We start from the raw sequence: 11,094 nt of genomic DNA, 5'->3' as shown, positions 1-11,094 counted from the left end.
AAGAAAATGTTTTTATATCGGTACACGTTTCCCCTCTTACACACATACAGTTAACCAAAACATTTTTACAGGATGTTGGTAGGCTTTCTCAACACTTTGTCCTGTGGTGTTTCATTTATACGAGTATGTGACCCCACCACCTTGCGATAGGTATTGTGTCTGTGGCAGCCTGTGTGAACTCTCTCTCTCTCTCTCTCTCTCTCTCTCTCTCTCTCTCTCTCAGCCTAGTGTATATTTTGGCCACGGCTTCCTCTGACACCAGACGCAACCGGTCACCTTCGTGCAACTTTGAACGTTTTTACCCTCGTCTTTTTTTTTTTTTTTTTTTTTTTCCAGTTTCCCCACTGCTCGTAATTCTGCCACTCTCGGTTTTTTTCTGATTCCGTTTCAGTCTCTTTTTCGGTGTTCCTGTTTCTTTCTGTTTTTGTTTATTTCCCTGTGAAGAATCTCCCCCCTTTCCCTCTCTCTGCAGAAAGAGGGCAGAAATCTGACCCTTAACCAGCTCGCGATTTTTGTTTGTCACCCTGCCATGGCTTTCATCTGCAGTATTGTTCAATGTTTTTGTGTTGCCAGAACTCCCAGTTCACACAAGGCCGGGCCCCGTGACCTGAATGTGGTCGAATTTAACTGTATTGTGTTAGGTTTTCCACGTCCTGGTTTTCTCACACACTGTTTTAAATTCCTGGCTCACGGAAGGTTAACACTGATTTGGTCTGTGGGTCTTATGGTTTTTTCACATCTATTCCGTTCGCTGGGCAGGAGTAGAAGGTTAGATTATTGATTATCAACTGCACGAGGGTCATTAAGGTTACTCTTTTTCCGATGGTAGTGCAGTGACACACGCTTGTATAATCCGAACACTTTGGTTTTGTGTTCCAGGTAAGGAAGATGTTGGCATATCAATCACCAGTTTGTTAACATGTTGGATTATATTTATACTGTTAGCCTGTCCCATCTCTCTTTCATGAATCCTTCTTCAAATAACACTGCTCCGTTGCCAGTTCTTCACTGCATGTTGGTAGAAGGTTCAGCATTGTGACCTATTGCTCACAAAAGGGTACAGTTGGATAGATCTCCTTATACTGCGAGTGTCTCAGGAAGTTCTGAATGGTGTTATGCCTTCAACCTACAGTCACTTTGCTGCCTGCCTCCACACCGACAACATCTCCTGCTCCTGTCTTGCTTCAACAAGGGTAACAGCTCTCCGGTTCGCCGTCGATCGAGCTGCTCTGCCCTTTTTGTCTCTCGCCAGTGCTTGAGGTGTTGTTGTTGTCGTTGCTCGCCGCCTTCATCCTGACCACGCCTTGGTCTCCAGCCACTGTTGTGTACCGGGGTGCGCACGCTTGTGTGCACTCGCCCTTCAGTGGTTCCTTTTTTTCCTCTTACTGTATTTCCTTTTCAGCTCTTAGTGTTCCCCTGGTACGTGGTACGAAGCCGAACCCCGCGGTTTCCAGGCGCAGGCCTGGTACACAAGGGGGCCCCGTAGTCGGGGTGGTTATAGGAAGCTGCATGGGTGAGCCAAAACTCTGGTTAGGGCTAGGAGTAGGCAAGACCTTCGGGGCTGTGGCAAGGGCTGTCTCGCCCTCCGCTAGCGGGGGGGCAGTTTCCACCACAGTAGGTAGGCTCTTTCCTGTGTTTCTGTGTTCCTGGGGGTCGCCCCTTTGTGTGCGTGCCTGTGTGAGTGATTCTGCCTGTCTGTCATGGCAGGCAAGGCTAGGTCTAGACCCCCAGGGTCTTCAAGGAATCCTCTGCCATCGAGGATCCTGATACCTGATCCTTCTGCTAGAGTCCTCATTGCTGGAGATAGGTTTGGGACGGTTCCTGGGGCGTTGGGTGAGGGTATGGCTGCGGTCACCCATCCAGGAGCTGCCACAATTCGATGTGACTCACTATCGGTCACCCACCCACCTACTGACAAGGGCAAGAAGTGCTTAACTTCTGGAAAGAAGAGGGTGCGGCATGGATCAGGAGACAGCTCAACTGTGTCTGCTGGCGATCGGGCTTGTCCAGGGAGTCCTGTCTCTGGCTCCCCTGCTTCCTCCTCTGCTGCACCCAGGAAGGTCGCCCGTCGCCATGAGGGGATGGACATGATTCTGCCTGCTCCTCTGTCTCCAGCCCCCACCACTGCTCCTTCTGCCACCACTGCTACTGCTGCCAATCCCTCCGTTGATGCTGATGCCTCTGAGAGTGCTGAGGGGTTTACCCTTGTAACTTGCAGGGCTAGGCGTTCACCTGTTACCAAGCCTGCAGCCCAGGGTTTTTCAGCGCCTGCTACAAAAAGGCCTCCACCTGCACCTCGCCCTTCTGTGTCGGTGGCAGCTCCCCCTCCTCCCCGTTCTTCTTTCCTCGCTTTCAGGGTTCCTCTGCAGCCGGGCTACACCACCAGCTACGACGCAGTTGCGGCCCTGGAGAGGCAGCTGCGGGGTCTTGCTGTGACCAATCGCTTTGGGAGGGACGAAAGCTGTGTACTGATTCCAGCAACAGAGGAGGCATACCTGCAACTCAAGGTGGTGGCAGAGGACGAGGCAGCTGTCGTGAAGGTGGTAGAGCTAACACGGGCCGGACGGGTCACCAAGGCCGTGGTGATGGGATACCCTCGCCGTATGCCTGTGGACATCCTGCTCCAACACGACTTGGTAGAGGAGGCGACCAGGTGTCAGCACCAGAGGACTCGGGAGGAGACGCTGCAGGTGTGCGTAACCCACCGGGGCCCTCTTGTTCCCTCCCTAGATCTGGGGAACTGGGGTGTGTACTGGCTGCGCCCTTACACTCCGGAGCCGCTGCGATGCTTCCGCTGCCAGAGGTTCGGCCACCACTGTGCGAGCTGCAACAGACCTGTGGTGTGTGGGATGTGCAGCGGCTCCCACGAAACCGAGCAGTGCCTTGCGAGGTTCAAGGCAAAGGAACCGGTCGCCACCCGCTGTCCCAACTGTGCAGGTGCTCACCATGCCTGGCATCCCAGCTGCCCTGCGAGGGTGAAGAGGGTGACTCAGGGCAGGGAGGGGCAAGTCTCTTGGGTGCGGCAGCAACAGGCATCGATAGCGACACCCGCTCCCCCGGGCACTTTTGTTTGGGGTCAGCAGCGCCGCTCTCAGGAGCCAGGCCCACCGGTTCTGAGCGAGTCGGCCTTTCCCCCCTTGACACCTGCTTTGAGGACAGCCAGTGCGGTGGCAGAGGTTCACCATCCAGCAACCCCGGTGGCTCGGGTGCCCTCACCTCCTCCTTCCCGGGCGGCTCCTGTGACAGCGCCAGCGTCTCAGGCGTCTACTCCAGAGGAACCGCTATTTACCAAGGACGAGCTGCGTCACCTTGGGACTCAGATGGCGGAGGCCATCACGAGTGCCGTGGCTCGGGCTTTGGGGGTTCAGCTGAGGTCAGGCCCCTTGGTGGCTGTGATCGACAGGTAGCTGGAGTGGAGCGTCGGCAAGCGGCGAGGGACCCCTGCTCCCGTCTCGGGCAGGCCTCCTCGCGCCCCTCGGAAGTCGGGCTCGCCCACATGGACGACTGCACAGAAGGCGTCCAGGGCTGGGGTCAGGTCTCGGCCCCATCGTGCCCAGACTCCTGCCACTCCCCGACTCCCGTCTGCCCCTCAGGTGCTTCCATCAACTCCTCCTTTGACTCAGGGGTCGAGCGATCCCCGCCTCAGTCTGTCTCCGGATGCGGGGATGTCATCTCCCTTCGCCTCCTCCAGTGGAACTGTGTTGGGGCAATGAGCAAGCTACCCCTCCTTCAAGAGGTGGCCGTCAGAGATCGCCCGCATCTTATTCTGCTGCAGGAAACCCTTCTGTCTGAGGGCTTCTCCTTTCGTTTGGCGGGTTATACCGCCCATCTCCTCCCTCGTGAGCGTGGTGTGTCCAGGGGCTGTGCCATACTGGTCCGTGACCACATTGCCTCCACTAGCTGTGTACCCCCTCCCTTCTGTGGAGATGGTGTGGAGGTCCAGGGCATGGTGCTTCACTTGGCGGGGTCGCCCCTTACTGTGTACAATGTGTACCGTAGTTCTCGGGCAGCCCTGGAGCTGGGGGACTTGTTCTCCCAGGCTGCCGGGGGGCCGGTATACATTGGGGGCGATTTCAACGCACACCATGCTCTGTTGTCCTCGCCTCTCCCCTCCAACGAGGCAGGTCGGCACATTTCCATCACTCTGGAGGAGGTGGGCGGTGTATCCCTGCTGAATGATGTCAACGAACCCACACATGTCCGTGGGGGTCGGCTGGACCTGGCCTTCCTCTTGGCTCCTCTAGCAGGCTCCACTGTGTGGTCGCTCCATCCCTACCTTATGAGCGATCACTTTGCCATTGTGGTGGACCTGCCATTGCCTCCCCTCCCTCTCTTCGAGCCGCCTCCGCTACGGTAGGATGTGGGCAGGGCGGATTGGGAAACCTTTGATAAGGCCCTCACTCTCACCTTCTCCTCCTCTCCCCCGGCGTTGGACCTAGAGAGTTGTGCAGATCAGGTTGCCGCCGTCTTTCAGCAGGCTGCTTCTATTGCCATCCCTTTGCGGAAGTGCTTTGCAAGGTGCTACCGGGATGGTTGGTTCTACTGCGATAGGGTCAAAGAGCTGAACCGCAGGCTTAATGCGGCACGCAGACAGTACCGGCGGCGCCACACTTTGCCGTGCCGCCGGTGCTTATTTGCCGTGTCTCGTCATGTCCTTGCGGAGAAGCACCGCCTTAGGGAGGAGGCGTGGATTGTATGGTGTCGCACCCTTGAATCTCACTTCACACTTCGTGAGATGTGGAGGAGAATCAGGTCCGTCTCTGGTCCACGTCCCTCCTGTCCGCCTTCGCATCCCGACCATGTTGCAGAGGCCGACCGCCTGGCTCAGCACTTTGCTGACCGCTCCGCCTCCTCCAATCTCCCACGATCAGTCTTGGCTGTTCAAGGGCAGTTGTCTGACTCTCGTGCTGCGGCTGTCCAGGCGGCGTGTGGTCAGTCTGACCCAGCCGATCTCCCCATCACCAGTAGGGAGCTGCTGGCAGCTTTGCAGCGCAGGGCGAACACTGCTCCAGGCCTTGATGGGCTGACATACTCCATCCTGTCACACGTGGGAGATTGTGGTATGGAGCGGCTTCTTGGTCTGCTCAACCTCTCGTGGTCTGAAGGGCATCTCCTGAGTTTATGGAAGGCTGCTGTTATTCACCCCATCCCGAAGCCGAATGCTCCCGGTGCCATGCGCCCCATTTCCCTCCTTAGCTGTATTGCCAAGACGGCTGAGTAAGTTATGTGGGCGCGTCTTGCATGGAGACTGGGTCTGCTTCACCCAAGGATCTTTGCTTATCATCCTGGCAGGAGTGCTTCTCACTGCCTTGCATCGTTCCTTGGGGAGCTTCAGGGTGGTGTGGGGATGGCGGTCTTCCTCGACCTCGAGAAGGCTTTCGAGCTGGCAAGCCCTGCGGTCATCTTGCAGGCTCTGGCGGCTCGGGGGGTGGGCGGTAAGCTTTTGTCATGGGTTAGTGACTTCTTTTGTGGTCGCTCAGCAGGAGTCCGATTTCAGGGGCGTCTCTCTACCCTTTTATGACTACCAGAATGGTACTCCTCAGGGGAGTGTGTTGAGCCCTCTCCTTTTTAACGTTCTGGTGGAGGGGCTCCTTGATGTAGACTTCGGTGGTGGGGTCACCCTCTTATCTTATGCCGATGACATGGCCCTGGTCTTTACCAGGAGGGACTGCTTTGCCCAGGCGAACGAGGCTCTGGCCAGGTTGTATGGCAAATGCTCAGAGCTTGGCCTCAAAATCAACTTTGCCAAGTCAAAGTGTTTGCCTTTTGGCCTCCTTCCCCCACATTTTCCACTCGTGCTGGGGGGTCACCAGCTGTCCTTCGTGGCCGTCCACAAGTATCTTGGGGTGTGGTTCGATAGTAACCTCACCTTTGCGAGCCATGTCCGCTATTTGCATGAGCGAGCGTCCACGCGTCTCTCTGCCCCTCGCTCCCTCTCCAAGAAGAGTTTGGGGGCCTCCTATATGGTACTCAGAACTTTTTACACACACGCTATTAGGTCGCTGGTAGATTACAGTGCCATATGCTTGACTGGTCTTGCCCCACGGGTTTCTCAGTCTCTTGAGGTCGTGCAGAATGACGCTTTGCGGGTCATTCGGCATGCGCCTCCTTGGACCCGGCTGGTCAATCTGAGGTTGGAGAGCAGTTTCCCATCTTTGAGGGGTAGAATTATGCTCCGTGCTGCAGCAACTACTCTGCAGCTGGTACACCGCAGACCCACTCTCCCTATCTCTGCTCTCCTCCTGCGGCTATTGTCACGCCCTCCTGACCCAGCCCCTCGGCGAGACTGGGCTCGAGCAACGGTTGCTATGTTGCATGACATGGGGGCTGCTGACTCCATCTGCCAGGTCCCTGATGCACCCTTTGCTGGGTTTGAGTATCCGCCCCCATAGGAGCCTCCCCCATTCCAGTTGATTTGTCCAGCACGTGCCAAGCCCCGTGGCACCATCCCTGCCCTCCTCCGTCATGATGGTCTCCGCCAGGTTGCGGCTCTGGGATCTCCGGGATCGGCTGTGTACTACACCGATGGTTCTGTGGCGGCTGATGGTGCTGCAGGGGCGGCCTTCATTTTTGGGGACACGGTGGAGTCTTGGCGGCTTTCACAGGGGGCCTCTGTGTTCCAGGCAGAGCTGGCGGCTATACTGGGGGCTTTGCGGCATGCACACCATCAATATCGCTGTGTGGTCGTCCATTCGGACTCGCTCTCTGCCATCATGGGTCTCCGCTCCTTCTCCCTCAAGGATAATGTCTTTTTCCTGTCGGCGATTTACACCTTCGCCTCTCTCCTGGTCTGCAGGGGTGCATCTGTTGTCCTGCACTGGCTCCCGGGGCATGTTGGCATACACGGGAACGAGTTGGCGGATGAGGCTGCACGCTCTGCGTGTTCCCTTCCTGCTGTCACGTTCCCACTCGGCAGAGGCCGGGCTCAGATTGTCAAGTCTTTCGCTGCTACAATCTGGCAGTTGTCGTTGGAAGAGCATAGGCTAGTGGTATCAGAGGGCTCCCGTTCTGCCATGTGGTATGCCGCTGCTACATCATACTCCCAGCTGCAGCCCCCCCCAGGTCTGCCGAATTTTTTGCTTGTGAGGCTCAGGCGCTTGCGGCTTGGCTTTTTATGTTATAAGCAGATCACTGGGGTGGAACCTGACTCGTGTGAACATTGCTTAGAAAGGGAGACGGAGCCCCTCCCTCATTATATGCTAAGGTGTCCTGTCACTGACATCTTCCGCTCGCATTTGGGAGGTGCTTTTGTGCCATCTGGGGATGATGTCCGTGATGCCTCTGCCATTGTTGCCCGTTTGCCGATGGAACTTCTGCTGCGGGTGGTCAGTCGCCACCCCCCTCCTCGCTAATATGAGCAGCGCATGCTAGCGCACCTGTGACGGGCTCACTTATTTGCCCGTGTCCCAGTCTGATCTGGGACGAATATCACAACAACAACAACCTACAGTCCACCGGGTTCAAGGGCGCAGCCAGGATTATGTTGTGGCGGTGATGGCTGAATATTGCTTGTCGTCATTCTTGAGATACAGCTGCTTGATACGTATTATAATAGTGTCTAGATGAATAAAATGTATATAATATTCAGTTGTAAAGGAAGCGGCTTAGGAGACGGTCATTAATACCTGAATCAATTAATTAAATAGATAAAAAACTAGTACATCACTACCTTCTCGTTCAGATTACAGTGTTAGAAGGGGGGAGCACCACCCCCTTGGCTGCGCCCACGACTGGTTTCACATTCATATGAACCAGAGTCTACTGCGTCTATTACTACCATGGATCCTACCTACCGTACTGATGGCAGCTACTGGTTGACTCTGCCTGTTTTGATTGCAATGAAAAAAATGAATGAAAAATTTACTATAAAATAATGCGATATTAGTACGAACTATATATATATATATATATATATATATATATATATATATATATAAATATATATATATATGAAACATTCAGTTGTTTTTGTGGTGAATTCAGCACAGGCTGCGACAATTCCGATGAAGATGACACAGTGTACAGTAGGGACCCAGTTTATTTTAACGTTTCGCCAAGACTGGCTTCACCAGGAATGGCATACAATGTTTACACTCAGCGACTTAAGTAGGCCTCACAGCTCCAAGATTGTGACGTCATGCTGGCGAACAACCAGAACAAAATACATTATTTTAGGTCTTCCGCTCGTTAAAAGATAGGCTAAAGGTTTGGCCAGTGTATAAATTCTATTTTAATTAAAATTAATGAACACGGCAATATGGGAGACTCGAGACATCTACGTTTTGTTATATTACTCTCATGTAGTACAAACTTATCCTCAATCCAGTGTTCCACTTCCGGCATCTAATCTATGTTGTACAGTAGCATTATTGAGATTAAAGGCTCATATCATATTTATGTTCCTTTACCCTTTTATTCAACCCTCTTAAAGTCTCTCCCGCATAAACCTTTTGGCAATCTTTGCACGGAATTTTATACACACCTGCGCCGTTTTTTCTTTTTACGTACTTGTTACTTTCTCTTACTAAAGTGCCCACAGTCATATTACCTGGTCTAACTACCTGTATTCCTGCCATATTTATACATGGAGAAACAGTGTCCTCTACACAGGATTTGGGCAGCACTAATCCTTTCTCAGGGTTTTCGTCTTTGTGTGTAATGTGTACTCATGTGTATGTTAGTGGCACTCTTTCTAACTTTGAGAATAATATATGAAGGGTATTTTAGAACACTAGAAACAACAAATATAATCATATTCATCATGTAAATATTCATCAGAACATATCCTCAAGGCCCGTAGGAAAAAGCCGATGAGCATCCCCTGTTTGTAGTATTTGTTCAAGAGCATGACGTCACTATCTTGGTGCTGTGAGGCCTACCTAAGTCGCTGAGTGTAAACATTGTATGCCATTCCTGAAGAAGCCAGTCTTGGCGAAACGCTGAAATAAAATGGCTCCCCGCTCAGCACTTTGTGTCATCCTCATCGGATTCAGTTGTTTACCTGATAATTTTTTTGTAACTGGAGGGTTTAATACAGACTTTGTTAACTCTTTCACTACAAGAGATCCTTCGCTAGATGTGTAAAAAGGTCTTCTGGTAATCTGACTTAAATGAAAATTGAATAAACCGACTGGATGGGTTAATAAGACACACCGCCAACCACAGTTAATACGGTACATCATTGACCTCACTGGTAGTTGTGAGTTCCGGCTCTTCTGTTAGTCTGTTTGACTACCTATCCCTATCTCTCCATGTAGCTCCGTCTATACCGCCCTACCTACCTACGTACCTATCTGTCTAGCTATCTATCTACAGTATCTATATACATATCTATATGCCTGTCTATACACCAATCTGTTGCCTGAGGCCGCATCCTGTGAGGAGTGGCCTTGACAAAATGACATCCATGTGCTTTTGTTCTTGGTCAATAACGACCCTATTCCCACTACACACAACCATTTCCCTTTACACACACTGTCAGTTGACTACAACTGACATACAAGCCTCATTCATCAGAACAACTCCACCAACAACTTTTTAAATTATTTTGTCATGTGAATGAGGGAACGTGTAACAAACTAGGTCCCTCTCTCTCTCTCATCAAACCATTTCACGTTAACACACTCTCCTAGTCAGTCTCGCACTCTACATTCGCTCCACGATACCGATACACGCAAGAGAGTTTCAGGTTAGAATCTCCCATAGCTAAATTAAACCGTATGATGATCTCATCTCATCAGCCGTTTGAGTGTCCGCTGCAGGACCAGCCTATCCCGACCGAACTGGGGGCGATACAGCCTATGTATCTCTACCAAGTGGCTTAGGCTGTCTGGTAGAGACTGTAGGGTGAGAAGTGCTTGTAAGTGTAATTGTAGTGTTGGAGTGGCTTTGGATGTGTGTGTAGTCTGTGAACCAAGCGTAATCGGCCCGCGCAAGCCGATTGGGTGCAAGCATACTTTATAGTACACGACACTGGTTCAAGCACAGCACCCCTTATGTCCGCCAAAGCAGTGGACGGAAGAACGCTCCCAAAGTTTATGACCTTGACCGGGCGCGAACCCTCGTTCCTCCATGTACGAAAACGCACACCCTACCACTGTACCACAGATAACAACAATTAAATATTAACGGCGTCAGCATACTGGAGGTGTTAATTATATGGCATAAGATTTACCCTTCCTACATTTTCCCGTTATACAGCATCACAACACACACACACACACACACACACACACACACACACACACACACTCTCACTCCTCTCTCTCTCTCTCTCTCTCTCTCTCTCTCTCTCTCTCCCTCTCTCTCTCTCTCTCTCTCTCTCTCTCTCTCTCTCATAAACACAATTTCTCTAAAATCACAGCATGTTCGGTAATTGGCTTTTACTTACGCTATCAAATGTATCCAGGCACTCGTTACAGACTCGAGGTCAGACATCAAGGACAACATTTGAGACGCTCAGTAATTTTATTTTCCGCGATGAGTCTCAGCTCCTTGTGACTCACACTCAGATAAATAAAATGTTTAGTAAAGTCGCTCCTCCATTTATGCTGTGAAGTATCAAGTTAATTTCAGCCACTCACAGCAGGGTCAGTGTCAGGCGTCAAGGTTAGCTTTTGAAAGGCTCAGTAGTTTTATATTCCGTGAACACTCAGTCTCTTGTGACTCACACTGTCACCTAAATAACATTACTTCGGCGTTACTTCATTTAAAGTAGTGTAGTGATCTCGACCATGACAGTTGTTTTTCTTTTCATTCTGTCTTTATTCATGTGTATTTTTATTAAGCCTTTTATTTCTACTCATTTTTTTTCGTTTTTTCATTTCCTCATACTTTATTCTGCGTTTTTATTTCCGTTTTCCAGTTAACTTCATCTCCTTTAACGCTTCCTTCATGATTCTTTATGTATTTTTAGGTCAGTTTATATATCAATAGTACGTATATTATCTGGGGTTAGTTAGGGTAATCTGAATACACTATTATATGCTTTTAAATTACTTTCTGCCTTTTCAACATGTGGAACAATAACGTCATCGTGAATGTAGGGTTCATATAGTAACCAGGATGCTGTTACCTTTTGTTTGTACAGCAACT

General features: G+C 51.3%; 2 protein-coding genes across 2 annotated transcripts; both read left to right on the top strand.

Moving 5' to 3' along the window:
• The first annotated feature begins 3,496 nt into the window (after positions 1–3,496).
• LOC145406187 (uncharacterized) lies at positions 3,497–5,221 on the top strand. Its single transcript, XM_080277388.1, has 2 exons — positions 3,497–4,353; positions 4,519–5,221. The coding sequence occupies exons 1-2, from the start codon at positions 3,497–3,499 to the stop codon at positions 5,219–5,221; spliced, it is 1,560 nt and encodes a 519-aa protein (XP_080133514.1).
• A 126-nt stretch (positions 5,222–5,347) lies between these two features.
• LOC145406177 (uncharacterized) lies at positions 5,348–7,352 on the top strand. Its single transcript, XM_080277378.1, has 3 exons — positions 5,348–5,452; positions 5,544–6,347; positions 6,393–7,352. The coding sequence occupies exons 1-3, from the start codon at positions 5,348–5,350 to the stop codon at positions 7,350–7,352; spliced, it is 1,869 nt and encodes a 622-aa protein (XP_080133504.1).
• Positions 7,353–11,094: the final 3,742 nt, after the last annotated feature.

This window comes from Coenobita brevimanus, chromosome 8 (genome assembly GCF_032717465.1).
Source record: "Coenobita brevimanus isolate Jiangsu-jjx chromosome 8, ASM3271746v2, whole genome shotgun sequence".
In the NCBI taxonomy this organism is placed as follows: Eukaryota; Metazoa; Arthropoda; class Malacostraca; order Decapoda; family Coenobitidae; genus Coenobita; species Coenobita brevimanus.
Note: the sequence above shows the minus strand (reverse complement) of the source record. Positions and strands in the feature narration are given on the sequence as shown.

Coding starts and splice junctions, on each gene's coding strand:
- LOC145406187 (XM_080277388.1), top strand. CDS start 3,497: ATGGACGACTGCACAGAAGGCGTCCAGGGCTGGGGTCAGGTCTCGGCC. Junction 4,354..4,518: donor TTCGAGCCGCCTCCGCTACG/GTAGGATGTGGG, acceptor GTGCTTTGCAAG/GTGCTACCGGGATGGTTGGT.
- LOC145406177 (XM_080277378.1), top strand. CDS start 5,348: ATGGCGGTCTTCCTCGACCTCGAGAAGGCTTTCGAGCTGGCAAGCCCT. Junction 5,453..5,543: donor GCGGTAAGCTTTTGTCATGG/GTTAGTGACTTC, acceptor GGTACTCCTCAG/GGGAGTGTGTTGAGCCCTCT. Junction 6,348..6,392: donor CTGCTGACTCCATCTGCCAG/GTCCCTGATGCA, acceptor CCGCCCCCATAG/GAGCCTCCCCCATTCCAGTT.